Source organism: Henckelia pumila, chromosome 2 (assembly GCF_033568475.1).
Source record: "Henckelia pumila isolate YLH828 chromosome 2, ASM3356847v2, whole genome shotgun sequence".
In the NCBI taxonomy this organism is placed as follows: Eukaryota; Viridiplantae; Streptophyta; class Magnoliopsida; order Lamiales; family Gesneriaceae; genus Henckelia; species Henckelia pumila.
This window is the reverse complement of record NC_133121.1, coordinates 94,469,825-94,488,602: the sequence shown is the minus strand read 5'-3', so window position 1 is coordinate 94,488,602 and position 18,778 is coordinate 94,469,825. Positions and strand designations below refer to the sequence as shown.

Genomic DNA, 18,778 nt, shown 5'->3' with positions numbered 1-18,778 from the left:
AGCTGAAGACATCGATCATTTCCTTCAGTTTTCTTATAAATAAAAATATTATAATAATCTCTTTCTATGTTTATATTAAACTTTGTAATTTTATGTATTTCAAGAACAAGGTTACGATGAGTAGCTAAAGAAATTATCACCTCCTCTTCAAAGAAGGATGATTTATGTAATAATATGTTGTTTGAGTAAATTTCCGAGATCTTCCATATCATGTTGTTTTCATTCAAAAATTAAGCTTTTATATACACCTTAAGGTAGGAAACGAAGTAAGGTTGTGCTAGGTGCTGCTGAAGGAGTCTGCGTCAGGAACCATCAGTTGCGATCACGTGGTTCGGTTGTGAGGATTGAGGAACAATCTATAAAATCCGGTGGACATAACCCGACAACATTTGGTCAAAGAGGTAATTTGTTTTAATTTACTTACAGAAACATGATGGGATTAAGCTTATTAATAATAAATTGGGAAATAGAGGGCATAATAGGTATTATTTAGTTTTAAGGACATATTCGAGACATTTTTTAATTAATGAGGGATATTTTTTAGGACAAGGAAAACAAAAGGGATATATTTAGCACGATAATGAATCTATAAGGTTATATTTAAGAATTATCCCTGTATTTGATATAATAAGAAATATATGGAATTTTAAGTGATAGTCGTCGTTGCCGTCGTGGTGGCAGCCAGGTAACTTTTTTCAATCTTTTTTTTTTTTTGATCGAATTGTTTAGCTTCCCCAATTTCGGAACTCTATTTCTATTTCATATGGTTTTGCACTTTGTTGTTTCGGATTCGGGGTACTAAATCCACTTGGGATTTTTTTATTTTAAAAAAAAATTATAATATCTTGTCAAAAAATTTAATCTACACGATTATGAATTTATAAGTGATGATAGGCAGATCGAAATGTGAAATCTTATTATATTGATCAAAGCATAAGCTTTTTCATGTGTTGTTAGCGGAACATGATCTGGTTTATACTTGAAATGAACTAGTATTAGTCAGATTCTGAACTCCTTCACTCGTCACTATGGAATTCCCTCTCCTCAAATTTTAGGCCCTCGCCCTCGCCGTCCCGTCCCCCCTGTGGCAGCAAGGTAATTTCTTTTTATGCAATTGTATAGCTTCTTCAGTTTGGAAAATCTGTCCGGTTTCTTGTGTTTTTGCAATTTGGGCTATTGAAATTATGTAAAGCCATTAGGATATCGTTTTTTTTTTTTAAAATCAATGAGTAGATTTTATAATATTTTGCCAAAAAACTAAAATTTATACTTTATTATCAGTGATGATGGGCAAATTGAAATGTGAAATTTTGCTATTTTGGTCAAAACATGAAGTTGTTCAAGCCTTATTGTTGGTGGTGGAACAAGATCTGATATTTTGTCCTTGAAATTAACTAGTATTGGCAAAAAAAAAAAAAGGAAGTCGATTCACTTACACAAGAATTAACAAAATAAATCCTCGATCCCTCCATTTTTCAAACACTTTAATTAACTTACACATAGCTAGATCGATCTTGTCTCCATTACACAAAAAACTTATGAAAATCCATGCTCAATCCAACACCGCATCATTGAAAATCTAAGTGTTGCTCAATCAAACACCGCATCATTTTCATCTTTTATTTTCACCATTTAAATTTCAGCTCTATGATTTTAGTAAATTTCTGATTTTTTTTTTAATTTTATAAACAACACTTAGATTTTCAATGATGCGGTGTTGGATTGAGCAAACAAGAATAGAAAATATGTCTTAGATTTAATGGAAGATGTAGAAAAACAAATAAATCTCCAGAAGTTAATGGTGATAATTGAATATTATATGACATTGTACTTCAAAGTGGTTGAAGTTAAATTGAGATTCATTAAATGTGTTTTGAAGCTAGTTGCTGCTGTACTTCAGAGTGTACTTCGTCGTTCTTATGGTCAATTTGTTGCTGCTGTAATTCAGACTGTACTTCGTCGTCTGTGTGGTCAAGCTGTTGCTATTGCCGCCAAAGCATATAAGGCTTGATTTGCTCTTTAGTCGAAAATGAACTTAATTTCTATTCTTTTTCTTTTCTTTTCTTCAATTTTGTACAAGTTCGATTTTTTAATTTTATTGATTTTGAATTATCGTGCTAGAGGATGTGCAAGATTTTGGATATTTTTTATTGGGAAAATTGCATATATCACCCTTGTGAAATCTCGGGTTTGCTGATAACCCCTATGAAAATTTTTTAAGCTAATAACCCCCTGTGATTCTAGATTTGTAGCATACACACCATTTTCAGCTAAAAATGACGAAAATACCCCTACATAAAATAAATGATAAATTAAAGAGTTCATAAAAGTTAAGGGTATTTTCGTCATTTTTTAATCAAAAGGGGTGTGCATGCTATAAATCTAGAATCATAGGGGTTTATTAGCTTAAAAAAATTTCATAGGGGGTTATCAGCAAACCCGAGATTTCACAAGGGTGATATATGCAATTTCCCCTTTTTTATTTGAAAATGTGAGATTTTTTGAATCATATTATTTCTATCAATTGTGCTTTCTTGGATTGCTTTGAATTGGATTACTTTAGTCTCTCTCACGGTCCTTTTAAACCCTTCAGGTATGTTACCGACAAACTTTCTTTCTTATTTCTTATTGTTTGGAATGAAGAAATTTAATGCCTAGTTGTAACAAATTTAAATTCTCTACGTGCTTCGTTGGGGCTAACTATTTTTTTTTCTTCTGGTGTTGGATATGAAATTCTTGTACGTCTGATGGCTCATGCTTTGGGCCAGAGGAGGTTTAAAATGTTTATAATAATTAATAAATACAAGATGTTAGTTATTATATTTTAGTAACATGAATGGTTGTTCGGGACTCCGAGAAAATTTTGGGTCTTCTCAGCTGTAAATTGGTATTTTTGTTGTGTTCATATGAGAACTTGATCGCAAGTTTCAGTTTGCGTGAGCAGAAGAATATGAGAAATGTCATCATGGCAGTTAACTTTGGATCTTTCATTCTTTGATAAGCCCTTGTGACGTGCATAAGTTTGTAAGAACCTTGAATCTTGTATCTTCAAATTAAGATATTAAAGAAATCGTAATACTTGGTATCGAAAATAAAATTGGCAGCAATTATTTATTATCGACATCACAATACAACATTCACAAAATATATATCAAAATTTGATGTTATAACTCACGATGTAATGACCGGATATTCATAGTTTGTTTCACGACACCATTTATTAAAGAAGAGTTGACCCGAAAGGGACCCCATTTCACATGAGTCAGAGGTCCAATGGCTCATGCAAAGGTTAAATCGAGGGATGTGCACGAGCGACAGAGACCTGTAGGAGGAAGCAACATGGTCAACCCTAAAAGCATAGCATCACAATATTTTTGCAGAAAATATGCTCCACACGAGGATCGAACCCGCAACGCTGGAGAATTTTTTCCCACGTCATCTCAGGTCTTACTAACTCGCCTATGTCCCTCTGGGCTCACGACACCATTTATTTAAATTGAGCAAGATGGTAAGAATATACTGCAAAAAGTACAAAATTACGTTTGGTATTTCTTTAGAGTGAGATGGTAAGAATATACTACAAAAAACCATAAAAAAAACCTACGAAAGGGTGAAAAGACCAAATATCGTAAGAAGAAAAAGACTAGGATACATGGGAGTAAGCATCATCACCACGAAAAGGGTCTTGCACCAGCAGGAAAACTTATTTTTTTTACATTTCTCACCCACTTACAAATGTGATTGCAAGCTTTTATGACCAAGGTCTGCAAAATCCAATGGGAATCCTCTGTACATATTACAAAACAAACAGTGATTGTTTCGAATTTTCAACATGGATTCACATCTTCCATGATAGTTTCTCTCAAGAACAGAGGCCACACAAACTGGTAGGAATTCTTAGCATGTAAGACTGCCACGTTTTCAAAATAAACTTCACATACATAAGAAAATGCGGGTTGCTTGCTTTTCAGCACATGTAATCTTTTTCCAACAACCAGAATATAGATAGAAGTGCTTAAATTCAAGAAACGAGAAAAAATTCAAAAAACTATAGATAACCACCATTTGAATTTAAGATATGAAATAAAATCCCAAAACAAAAAAAATTGTTCTGACATCATCTCTTGAACACTTCTACGCAATCTGTTCATCAATAGCGATCAATCTTTTCTAAAATTTAACAACTCTCTTAGAAATTCAATCCTTACTTCAATGCATATTCAAAAAAAATGTTGTCTACTTGTTGTTAGAACCTGCAATAATAAAGACAATTATTATCATCAATTTCTCAAGACACAATATAATTTTATAAAATGAAACATTTACAGTACCAGCTATAGATGCAAAATCTTCTTCATCTGTGTTGCCATAACTGTTATGACGAGTATGTACAACTGATCTGGTAAACAACACATCACAAAAATTAATTAAGTTAACTAATTTTTTTAAAAAAAATTATAAAACAAACACAAATTACTCGACACATACCCGTCATTTAAATTTGGACAATTGCGTTTGTCGTGTAACACGCCACGACGCCCGCATACATGACATACCCTAGCCTTTGAGGTTGACTTCTTCTTTGATGATTTTAATCTCTTTCCACATCCCTTTGCTCTTACTTCAGAAGGATCGATAATATTAATGGTCACATCCATCGTTTTCTTTCTTTGACTTTCATTGGTGAATGTTTTACTATTGTTCATATCTTTAATTTTGCTGTGGATATAATTAAATTGTTCCTCCAAGAAATTTGTCCCCTCATCAGTCAAAGATGCATCATCAATTAATATCGATGTTTTGTGAGATAACCTCGAGTGTCGTGACATCAAAGACCTTTGTAGATCATTGCTGATATTTTCCTCCCCATAATATATGTTGCTCCAACCTTTGCATCTTTTGTCCATCGTTTGAGTATATTTATCAGGTAACTGAGACACTTGGTTGATACGAAAAAAAGCTTACATATGTCTGCATGGAATGCCCTCGAAATCAAATTTCATATAGCTACACGATATATGGTCCTTTTGTTTGTCATGCGAACTACTTTGAAAATTCATCACATTGTAGACCACTGACTCAACTCCCATAGAGGCTTGTTGCACATAATAACTATCACTCTCAATCATTTCACATTGGAACTCAACCCATTTTTTTTTGTACACATTAACCATTTGAGTTTCCATTGACCATTTTGTCTTAATCTTGGGATGCTCATTAATATCAATATGGTCAGCAACTAACTCATTGTGTTTTTTATGTTTGAGTGCCCTATTGAAACAGATAATAAAATCCATCAATGAGTTTTTTTTTTTTGGAGACATGCCTCTTGAAAATGAATGTGAACTCTCAGATCTCTGACTATTTGACATTCCAGCTTAAAATACATGGTTAAAATAAGTTGACACCCACTTATTTCGCATTTCATACATCAATGACAACCAATCAATTTTCTCCAAATTTGTACGCTTGATAACCTCTATCCAGGACTTCTCAAATTCATCAGGTGTTGTAGAATTTGCAATGACATTCTTTATGCTTTGATAGTGATCACGAATAGTCACAGGGTCTATTTTATCTGGGAATTTGTTCAGTATGTGCCACAGACAATATCGATGCACTGTTTGAGGGAAAACCTGTGCAATGGCTTTCGTCATAGCAGGATCCTGGTCAGTAATAATAACATTTGGTGCACCTTTAGGCATAGCTTCAATGAACTTGTTGAGCAACCAAACAAAAGATTCCGTTTTCTCGTCACTTAAAAAGCCGCAACCAAAAATAATTGTTTGATGAAGATGATTAAATCCTACAAACGGCGCAAAAATCATCCCATATTTGTTGGTGTTATACGTAGTGTCAAACACAACTACATCACCAAACACATTGTATGCACTCCTTGATACAGGGTCCGCCCAAAAACATTTACGAAATCTGTTATCTGAATCAATCTCAAAATCAAAGAAAAAAGTTGAGTTCCTCTCATTCATGTTTGATAACTTGAAAATTTATGCATTTATTCTAAATAATTTTAAGTTTATATTTTATTTAATCTATTAATTACTTAATATAATTAGAATTATAATAAAAGTAAAAAAAAAATCCACGCTTAATTTCGTATGAAGCTCACTTGAGCTTCTAACGCCTGAGGCTTTCATGATGGTTCATCACGATTCACGCTTTTTAGAATTTTAAGTCATTTGTATCATGATTCCAATTATAATTATAATTAATTATGCAGCGTGCAATGCACGCTGCGGAAAACTAATTTGCACGCTGTGAAATGTCATTTTTGTTGTAGTGAAATTCTAATTATAATTATAATTAATTTGCACGCTGCGAAATTCCAATTATAATTATAATTAATTTAAATATCATTATTTTTTATACACTATTTGATTTCTAATTATGAATTTACTTAAATATTCTTGTTTTGTACACACTATTTTTAAATAAATTTTACAAAATAGTATATGGATACTTAAAATAAAAAAAATTCATAATATACTACTTAAATGTCTATGTTTTTTTTACACGCTATTTATCTATTAATGTTAAGGGATGGTACTTGATCCAACCGTGATCGAAAAAAATTTTCTGCACTCAAACTGTGATTTTGAGATTCATGTTTGATAACTTGAAAATTTATGTATTTATTCTCAATAATTTTAAGTTTATATATTATTTAATCTATTAATTACTTGATATAATTAGAATTATAATAAACGTACGCTTAATTTCGTATAAAGATCTCTTAAGCTTCTCATGCTTGAGGTATGTCACTTTGATTTGTGATGAGACTAACTTGCCCATATTGAATTAATGATCTATTAATTTAATGATGTGGTCTCATTATTTGTCCCTATTGAATTAATGATCTTATATTATATCTATTATCTATTATTATTATATATAAATATGGAGCTTTCATTGTGAATTTATTTTGATACCCTTATCTCGATCAATCTTTGCTCAGTCAGGAAGGCGTCATGGTATGTAATATCGGATACTGTGACACCCACTGAACCGACGGGTTAACGTGTGCAATTTATCCAAGACGGTGATTGTCATGCCACGAAACTGGGCCTCGTTGACATCGACGTTATTTAACGTTTTCACATTAAACAAAATCCTTGGAGTCCAGAATTTTGGAATAACCAGTCTACTCATTCATGAAACTGAAATTTACATAGTATTTCATTAACTCGAATTTAAATTAATTATCTTTGCAATCATTAACTGAAAACAACTGAACTTTATACGCAACAGCTTATTACAACTAAATGGAATTAGAAGAACTAAATAGAACTAAGCATCAACAATTTGATATTCTTTTTCACCAACCCCATAACTGGTTTTGCTCATCATCCTCGAGCTCTTCTTCGTTCTTATCTGAGGTGGGTGATTCGGGTGGGTGAGTGATATGGGTGTCACTCAGTAAATCCGGGAAGTTCCCATCATTCGTTTCAAATCATTTTAACAGGATTTCTTACACATACATATACATACTACAGAGACAAAGACTTATTCTTCAAAAAATTCAGAAAAAATAAACTTTAGAGAGTGTACCAAGTTACTTGCAAAGTTTGTGGCCAACTGATATCACTCCCTTATATGGTATTTCTCAAAAGGTTGAGGCGAGAGATATTAACAATACATATTCTTAGAAATATAAGACTAGCTAAATATTTATGCAAATTATCGTAACAATTTAAGTATGAATGTATAACATGTATAAGTGCTTTTCAAGGCAGATTATTAATACACACACACACACACACACACACACATATATATATATATATACACACACACGTAGGGATGAACAATACGAAAATAATGAAATACACACACACACACACACATATATATATATATATGTGTGTGTGTGTGTGTGTGTATTTCATTATTTTCGTATTGTTCATCCCTACGTGTGTGCGTAGGGATGAACAATACGAAAATAATGAAATCAAAGCATAAGTAAAATGACAAAATCTTTAATAATTAATATGCCTCTAAACGTGAAGAATAGTTCGTAGAAGTCGAGAACCCTGCAACTGAGCACAATTTTGTTACAATCTCAGTAGCACACTGCTCTTTAATGCTAGCCCTCGATAATATAGCTAAAAACACTTAATAGACTGAATAACTCAGAAAACTCTTTTGCATGTACTTAGTGATGAGAATCTTGTCGATTTTAACTTATGTGTTTAAATTAAAATTTTTTGCAACCAAAATTTTCTGTGAATTTTATTTATAAATTACGTAAATAAAACATAATGAAAGATCGTTTTGATATGATTTTTTTGTAGTTTCTAATTTTATAATTTGTAATCATTTTTTCCAACCAATGTTTTTTTAGTTAAATTTATAAATTTTTTTAATAAAACATGGTAAAATATAATTACGATATGAATATGACAAAAGAAAATGATACGATAAAAAATATATTTGAAATAATTTAGTACTCCAAATCTTTAAAAAAAAAATTAAAAACACATATTTTTTCTAAATTGGTTAATATGAGTAATTAACTTGATTTTTTGAAATTTAATACTATTGTTATTACCTTTTATTGAGTTAATTAATTTTAGATCTCTTGTGAGAGTGTCTCATTGATCTTTATTCTTGATACCCGTCAATCTATCTCATGTTTATAAAGAAAAATAATAGTATTTTTTTCATAAAAATTAATAGTTTTTCATGGGTGACCTAATTATGAAATCAATGTCACAAAGTTGACTCGTGAAATTATCTTACTGAAATTTTGTTCAAGTTTTGTTTCGAATTTTAATTACTCCATCGTATGTTCTCCACGTGCAACGCACGTGCATATTTTCTAGTATATATATATACACACACACACACATACCAGTAGCAAGCACATGTTTTGCACGTGGATAACGAACGTGGTAGAATAAGAATGATCGTAAATTTTTTTTGGAAGAAATAATTATCGTTATTTTGCAAATGAATATATACATATAATTTATTTCATTCCTCATTCAATAACAATATTTTTCCATAATCTATTACTACAAATAATCATGATTTTCAATATTTTCATACTTGATTTTCACCAGCTGATTCATTTCTTTTCATCGGTTTTTTTCCTGCTTTCTTTGATCAAATTCAATGAGCTTTCATCATATATCGTGGTTTTCTTGTTATTATTCATGAATTTAATATTGATTAATCACTTTATTTGAGCTTGTTTTTCCACGTTGTCTTTTTATTTTGTTTATATGATCATTGTTCAAGCGTCATGTCTTTCTATTTTTTTTATTCCTTTCTTTTTTTAATATTAATTTAATTTGGTCATTCTCACGGTTTCCGCCACCATTGACAACATATCATTTTTTTCAACTAATTTAAAAAAAAAAATTGAACAGAAACTTGTGCAGTTCCTTGATAATTTATAACGAATATATTTTTATTTCATCTAAGTTTGTCTCGAACTTTTATAATCATGATTATATGTGTTAGGATCGAAAATTCTCTTCTTAGTTGTATCGAGTACAAATGGGTTAGTAACTGAACTCTTGTCTTTCTCGTGTGTCTATGTTAATCAACCAACTTAAATCAGTGCGGAAGAGGTTGACTAACGATCGAACATATATCAAATGGCTTGGTTGAATTCGTGAGGTGAGTGAATGTGTTTGACATATAAGAAATAACACAAAGACTTGTTTCTGGATGTTCGGAGCTCAATCTCCTAAGTCACCTCTTTTTTCTCTTCGGAAAGATTCACTCTCTTCTAGAAGACTTTGATCTATACAAGCAATTTGCACAGATCCGATCCAAGACTGTACTTATATTGATGCCTTTCTTAGAACTCCTAGACACTTAAGAACTCAACCCTCGACTGATTCTTGTTACAAAGATAGTGTTTTGACAGAACACTCAACTGATCTGATACAAGTTTAGGACTCGATAAACTCAACACAAATGATCCTCAATTCATCTGATATGACAATGAGTGTGTGCTTGATTTATCGGGGCATTACAATTCCTCCCCTCTAATAAAAGATTTCGTCCTCGAAATCTCAACCTTATCCCAATAAATTACATTGAACTGAAATTACAATGCTATAAATTCAAACAAAAAGCTCAGGATATTTCTGTCTCATATCTTGCTCTAATTCCCAAGTTGCTTCTTCCACGCCGTGTCTGCTCCACTGTACTTTAACCAAAGGAATCAACTTATTTCTGAGCTGCTTATCTTTCTGTCCATAATCTTTATCGGTCGTTCAAAGTAGCTCAAAGTCTCATCCAGTTCTGCCTCATCTGGTTGAAGTACGTGGGAAGGATCTAGTTGATACTTATTCAACATGGACACATGGAATACGTCATGAATTCCCAATAGAGCTGGAGAAAGAGCTAATATGTATGCTAGGTCACCAAATCTGTCTAGAATCTCACATGGCCCAATGTATCTTGTTGATAACTTATCTTCCTTTCCAAAACGGACTGTACCTCGGAAAGGAGATATCTTTAAGAATACACGGTCACCTTATTCGAAACTCAAGGGCCTGCGTCTGACATTAGCATACTTGGCTTGTCTGTCATGTGCTGCTCTCATTCTTGACTGAATCAACTTTACCTTATCTGACATTTCCCTGATCATATTTGGCCCAGTCACTGGTACGTCTGAAAGATCATCCCAAAACAACGGAGATCTACATTTATTACCATATAACGCTTCAAAAGAATTCATCTCAATGCTCTCTTGATAGCTGTTATTATAGGAAAATTCAACAAGTGGCAACGAATCTTGCCAGCTGGTACCAAAATCTAGTACCACAACTCTCAGCATATCCTCTAAAGTCTGGATAGTCCGCTCTGACTGTCCGTCTGTCTGAGGATGATAAGTTTTACTTAAGTGCAAACGAGTACCAAGAGCTTCTTGCAAATTGTGCTAAAAGTGTGAAGTGAATTTAGGGTCTCGATCTGAAACGATAGATTTCGGCACACCGTGTAATCTCACTATGTCTCGGATATAAATGCTGGCCATCTGATCATGTCGGTATGTCATCTGATAAGGAATAAATCATGCAGACTTAGTTAGTTTGTCAAATACTAACCAGATTGCATCGCATTCTCTAGAGGATCTTGGTAGTCTCGTGACAAAATCCATAGTTATGTGATCCCATTTTCACTCTGGAATTGCTAAAATGTGCAATAGACCACCCGGTCGCTTTCTTTCTGCTTTTACTTGCTGACAGTTTAGGCATAGGGATACAAATTCTGTCACATCTGCTTTCATATTTTTCCACCAATATTGTCTTTTCAAGTCGTTATACATTTTTCTCCCACCTGGGTGTACACTGAATTTACTGCAATGTGCCTCTTGTAGAATCTGTTGTCTCAATTCTGAAATATCTGGCACAACAATACGGTTATTCACAAACAAAGTTTCATCATCACTGACCTGGTTTTCTGACTGATGTCCAGATCTAACTTTCTCAACTGAACTCTGGATGTTCTGATCGGATTTTTTTTTCTACTTCTTTAATTTTCATCAATAATTTTGGTTCTGCTTGGATTGCAAAAATTTTGATCGATTGCATATCTGTTTCAAAATCCAAGCCAGAATCACAACAATTCTCAATCAATCTCGACACACCCATCGTAGACAGAGACAAATTGCATACTTTTCTACTTAGGGCATCGGCAGCTGCGTTAGACTTCCCTAGATAATACTCAATCTCACAGTCAAAATCTTTCAACAAGTCTAACCAATGTTTCTGTCTCATGTTCAGTTCAGTCTAAGAAAATAGATATTTCAAACTCTTATGATCAGAAAATATTTCAAAGGTCTCACCATACAAATAATGGCGCCAAATCTCCAAGGCAAAACAATGGCTGCCAGTTCAAGATCATGTACGGGATATCGAGTCTCGTGTGACTTCAACTGTCTTGATGCAAAGGCTATCACATGGCCTCTATGCGTAATCACACAGCCCAAACCTCTGTGAGACGCATTGCAATAAACAACAAAATCACATGTACCTGATGGAATAGTCAATACAGGAGCGCTGGTCAATCTCCTCTTCAACTCAACAAAGCTTTTCTCACAGGCATCTGTCCTAACATATGGAGCATTCTTCTAGGTTAATTGGGTAATCGGCTTCATAATGCTGAAAAATCCCTCAATAAATCTGCGATAATACCCTGCTAAACCCATAAAACTACATATTTCAGGAACAAAAGTAGGTCTATGCCAGTTAATCTCTGCCTCAACTTTACTGGGATAAACTGCAGTCCCTTCTCCTGAAACCACATAACCAAAAAATACAACTTGGTCCAACCAAAACTTGCACTTAGACAGCTTGGCATATAGCTGTTCTTTTCCCAAAATCTGCAAGATAATTCTCAAGTGCTCTGCATGTTCAATCTCATCCTTATAATAGATCGGAATATCATCAATAAATATCCTTACGAACTCGTCAACATACTTCTGAAAAATTCTGTTCATTAAATCCATGAACACAACAGGAGCATTCGTCACTCCAAAAGGCATAACCAGGAATACAAAATGCCCATACCTTGTTCTAAATGTGTTCTTGGGCACATCTGCCTCTCTGACCCTCAATTGATGATATCCAGATCGTAATTCAATCTTCGAATAGATGGAAGAACTCTGTAATTGATCAAATAAATCATCTATTCGAGGCAAAGGGTATTTATTCTTTATCGTGGCTTTATTCAATTGTCGATAGTCAATACATAATCTCATCGACCCATCTTTATTTCTTATAAATAGCACTGGAGCACACCAAGGTGACACACTCGGTCTAATGTATCCCTTGGCTAATAGATTTTCAAGTTTCTCTTTGAGTTCTTTAAGTTCAAGTGGTGCCATTCTGTAAGGAGCCTTTGAAATAGGTAAAGTACCAGACATCAATTCAATAATGAATTCAATTTCACGGGTTGGAGGAAAAACCCGGAATTTCATCTGAAAACACATCTGCAAATTCTTTCACACCTGGGATGTTGGATAATTCTGGGCTAGATTTCAATACATCTACTGCATAGACCAAGAATCCCTTGGCACCTCTCTGCAGTAAACGTATCATAGCTAATATTGAAATCAAAAGGACCTTAACTCTAGAACTCTTACCATATAATTTCCAGTCTTCTGCCATATCTGGTCTAAATCTGAAAACTTTATGAAAACAATAAACCGTAGCCCTGTACTTGGTCAGTACATCAATGCCAAAATACAATCCCAATAAGGTACCAAGTACCATGCAAAACTCAATCATATTTTCCCAAAACATCATATTCATCCTCTCGTTCTAGAGGAATCGAGGTTCTCATTGAACATTTTCAAATATTATCATTTCAACGATTTAGTTCATAATACCTCATCGAGTCATTTCAATAATAAAACCAAATATATATATATCACATGTAAGACTCGATCATAACATTATTCTCGCAACACAGTATCGGATAACTTAATAATCAATCATCGATACAATCGATTGGGCTCTAATAGGGATTCTCAAAACATCCCATTAATCAGCTCTTCTCAATCCTTAGTGTATGAGTACTGACATTTAAAAATGCAATAACAAATTTCAATTATATCGCATGCTTAGATCAGTTCACGATAAATCAATATATCATCAAAATCTCAACACGGTAACTCTAAGCAGCATGATATAATTTATTCATTTCTCATACTCATAACCCAAAAGGCATAATAAGCTCATTCACCTTACTGGGTACATTTGGATCTCAAATCATCTCTGCTCGATCCCTTGATATCAACATATCAAGCTTATCATCACTGTTAAGTTGATTCATTTATCAGGATGGGTATCTATAATTCTAGCTTTGGTCTCAAAGTGTTCGTTACACTATCACAAAGCCTACAACTCGTTCCTGAAATTGACGAGTCAAAAACAATAGAATTCTAATCTCAAGAATTCTTACCGTATTAATTCCGTATTCTTCCAAAATCCTCCGGCTCAAGGGTTTATCTTTGTTCTGTTCAAGGTTATCTGACTCACTTAGTTCAAATGCATCAAAACATCAGATCTTACCTCGTTCATTCCCAACCTATCAGGTCTTAGGGAATTATAATTTATCCTCCTTGAGAATAGATTTCATAGTTTTCATTTCAATCTCATGACATCAATAGCCAAAATCATTAACTCTTGATATGGCTCTCCTGTATCTATCTCATACTGATTATAATCCTTCATTAAAATCTCATGCCGACATCAAAACTATCATGATTATTCAATAAGTAATCAAGATATTCATCTAATAGTCGTGATTCAAGTCATCTCATTTTCAATAACTTTATGCCCTCCTTAGTCTGCGATATTACTATTGCTCGACGCATTTCCTCAGAAAGTCTGAGGTGCTTCCTCTTCTCTAGGATTGTTTCTTGTCCTAAAAGGAGCCATTTTCTGATAATACAAGATCAATGCATAAACAGTTAATATATCAAAGGATAATTTCCATATCGTTCATTATCTGCTCTTTCAATTCAATCATGCTCAATTTCTTATCAAGAATAATTCTGATTCATTCTTGAAATTCTCAAAAAGGGAATCGTTCTGATTCACCTTTCAATCATGACATGCTTTACAATTAATTCAAAGAATCAGGTAGACACATAATCTTAAAGCAGTAAAGCATGCTCGCATGGGATTCATGTAATAATGCAATGAAATAAATCTCATGCAAAAATAAAATCAAGAGGACTCGATCTACCCCGCTCTCAATCTTCTAATGTAAACTCAAGGTATCTCAACCTGGCTCTAATACCACTTAATGTGGAGACCTCGGGTGCAAATATTTTAAAAAAATCAATAGGCGACGCATACCTTACATTTGGCGACGCAAAAATGTGTCGCGGAAAGAATTTTTTTTTTTTTAGAGTAGGAGGCGCGGGCGCGTACGCCCCTGGGCTGCGCGGGCGCGCTGGGGCTTTGAAAATCTCTATTTTTTTTCTTTTCTTGCTCCAAAAACCCGGAATGGTGACCTCTCAAAGTTTTGATCACAATATAAAATAAAGAGATGTCTGAAAATCATTCAAACGAGTATAAAATGCAACAAGTTTGAAAACTCCAAAATTCAACATGTTTTCAATATGTATTTAAAATTATTCGTCTGCTAGACCCGAGCTCCACTTCTACTCTCATTTTAAATCTTTAAGGTCCTCTAAATCTTGACCCTGAACCACCTGTTGCAATGCACACACACAAGACAAAGCAACAGCCAGAAAATCGATGAGTATAAAAACTCAGTATGAATGACAGAAACAAATGAGCATTTAAACATTTCAATGATATCAATATAAATCCATATATAATCTCAAATGGATAATGCATGGAAGAAATGCATGCTCAAGAATCTGGGGTTATCAATTCTCTGATTCAGTCTGAATCTTGATCTTAGGGATCCCAAGGAAAAAGAAAACACAACATCACCACCTACTCTCCCAATCGGGGTGGGTGTTGAGCTTCTCAACCCCGGACTTTGGCACTACTATATAGAGTATTCTGGTCATGAAAGTTGATCTATATTCCATGCCACTCAAATATAGACCCAAACATCCGTTGCAATCTAGGCAAGTCTGCCATTAAATCTGAACAAATCTGGCTCAATATGAATGAGATGATGCAATTCAATATATCAAAATTTTTGCTCAATCAGAGCATCTCATCTCATATATCAAATCATTAGCATGAATCATATATAGATAATCATCGAATAAAATCAAATTCAGAATTTCATGTTATTCAATCAATTCATATAATTCAAATAATATTAGCAATTAAGTGTGTGATTTTATTGGGCTCGAGAATCTCAAAATCTTCTCGAGGATTCAATCCCAACCTCTTCATTGTCTATCCATACCTCAATTCCAAGTCCGGAAATGCTCAAGTCTTGAAAGCTACATTCATATGAAATTCATATCAATTTCTTGTTCGATCCCAAAATCGTATTTCGAACAATAATCAATCTCAATTTTGATCTAACTCTAAACAACTCGATTTCTTGTGATTCCAATTCAATAAATTCCAATTCAAAATCTGAAATGGACAACATTATTTCTCTATATCATTCCTTGTCATCATTGATAAAATAATCATTTAACAATTTCTTCAAAATTCAATCCGATGGCATAACGTCTAAAAATCGATATTTCTAAAATTCTCAACATCAATATTACTACAATTCCATCACAATATCATCATCAAAATCATCTCTAATTTTCGAAAATCGTTAACCAAAAATTCCAGAAATTCCGAAAATTCTTCAAAAATCAAAAACATGTTCAAACGATGGTATTTTCTCAAACCATCTTAGATATATCATCTCTATTATCTCAAGAACATATTTATCCAACTAAAATTCAAATCCAACAACATATCAAAATTAGAACTTGGTAGAATTTAATCATACTTACGTAGAAACGTAACTCTTGTTGCGAGGATCGCAAAACCGTGCTCAAATCAAAATCTACCGGTTGGATTTTCTTGGATCGAGGCTTGAAAAGCTTAAAAAGCCTTGGCTATGGCTGTAACATCTAGAATTTCTTTACATCAACCGTAATGCATAATTAGGAGGTTTAAATATTTTAAATAAAATTAAATAATAATAATAAAATAAATTCAGGGTTTAAATGACTTTTATTTATAATGATTATGTGTTTTAAATTTAATTAGGATTTTAAAGAGCCTAAAATAATTATTTTAAGGTTTATTTCATTGGAAAATTTAGGTATTATATATAAATATTTTTAAAAGTTCATTTTTCAACATATCGGGCCATTTTATGGACTTTTAGGGCACTTTTTAAAATGGGCTTTTAATAAATCCGAAAATTTGCCTTTATTTTTTAGTCCAAAAATATTGGTAGGGGCTAAGACTTATTTTTTTTTTACATAAAGCCCAAAATTTCAATCGGCCCATGAACCATTTCTCTTAAACCGTGAGAAGCCCTACCCAAATCCCTCCTCTCCCTCACACGATTTCTTTTTGAGAAACAGAACTCCATAGCCGTCTCTCTCACTTGCACACACTACACGCAAATCTCGTTTAAATTTCAAGATTTTCACGGATTATTGATCGGCTCGTCGCAAGCTCCATTTCTATACTATTGTTTTCGTGTTTAAGGCATGTTCAAATTTCTTTCCCTCACCATTTGGATCGCTATTATGATTATCTTGGCTGATAAAGAATTGTGGTTGCATTTGTGTGTGTGGTATCGAGCATAAATTTAAGATTTCTGCAAGTTTCATGTTTATTCAATGAATGGTTCGTTTATTTTTTTATGGGGCTTGGCTTCTGGTTCGAGTTGGGTGTTCTCTCGTTTCGGAGAGTGGCTATAGTCCTAAGGAATGAAGTTGGGAGATGGGTGTGATTTGGTTGTGGTCTTTGGTTGAGGGCCGATCGGACCTTGGGTTAGGCCGTGAGCAGGGGCTCCGAAGTGTGCGCAGGAATGGTTTCCTTAGGAGGGGCTTTCGGATCCTGTTTCTGGCCAAGTGGTTCGGTGAGTGCTGGCCCTGGTTTGGTGGCTCGATAAGGTCCCTAAGAGTCCTAGGTAGGTGGAGAAACGGGCTGGAATTGGTAGAGAATGTCTGGCCTATTCTTCGTGGTTGTGTTGGTTGTTGGACAGGGGATGGAAACGGCTCTTGGCCGAGCCTAGGTCTGTGCGGTTCAAGACTGGGGTCTGGGCTTAGAAGATCTGGCAGGACTTTGGGATGGTCCTGCCGGCGCGGCTCCGGTCATGGGTGGCCGGAGCTGGTTAGCAGAGATGGAGGAGCTGGTTAGCTTAGAGGGTGAGATTCTCGGGGGAGGAAATGGCGTCAGGTGAGTGAAGATGGGCTTGAGCAAGTTGGGTTAGAGTCCGGGCCAGGTCTGGGCTGGTTGGTGTTCGGGCTGGGTCAAATTTATTTAGGTCTCACGATATGGAGTATGGGTTTAAGTGTTTCTAAATCGGGCCAGGTAATTAGTTTAAGAGCCCGATTGTATAATAGGCTTAAAAATGGATATTTAGAATCGTACATTATATTTCATTGGGCTTAAGTTTTTTTAACTAATTGGGCTAGGGAGTTTAAATTATTCATTGGTCTCACCTTCTTTTATTTGGGCTCAATATATTTTAATCTAGACTTAATTGATCAAACCCACTTTGGGCTTAGAAATATTTCTTTAGGGCTTAAGTTAAATAATTATTTGGGCTTAAAGTGTTAATGTGGGCTTGAGAAATTAAATAAGTGTAATTGGACCAAACTTAGTACCAGAGCTTAGGTTAAGAGGCAGAAACTCGAACCAGCCGTGACAAATAATAGTCCGTAAATATATATTTAATAAACGTATATGTAATATTTTGATATGAATATTATTTTTATAAAAATGAATTAAATATATATTTACGGGCAAAGTTTTCAAGGAAAATTAATATTTTAATTCATGATTCATGCATATGATTTACGTTAAATTGATGGCATGTGAAGAAAAATAATATTTGGGATAATTGATGTGATTTGTGACAAACACGGGACTGGAGGTCGGGATACCGGGCCCGATGACCTTTCCACTTACGATTATGAGTCTATGGATCCCCAAAGGTTGGGTGAAGTGGCATAGGGCGTTAGGGGTTACACCCCACAGGCCGCCACCACGTACGATGGATTTAGATTGATCAATCGAATTAGGTTACACTTCACTGATATGACCCACAGCAAAGATTTTTATGACTATGACATGCCATATTTATGTTATGTAGTTATGATATGATTATGTTACGA

At 34.0% G+C, this 18,778-nt stretch overlaps 1 protein-coding gene across 1 annotated transcript; it reads right to left on the bottom strand.

Moving 5' to 3' along the window:
• Positions 1–4,236: 4,236 nt before the first annotated feature.
• Positions 4,237–5,987, bottom strand: LOC140877948 (protein FAR1-RELATED SEQUENCE 5-like). Its single transcript, XM_073281547.1, has 3 exons — positions 5,431–5,987; positions 4,332–4,399; positions 4,237–4,253 (listed from the first exon to the last, which is right to left on the bottom strand). The coding sequence occupies exons 1-3, from the start codon at positions 5,985–5,987 to the stop codon at positions 4,237–4,239; spliced, it is 642 nt and encodes a 213-aa protein (XP_073137648.1).
• Positions 5,988–18,778: the final 12,791 nt, after the last annotated feature.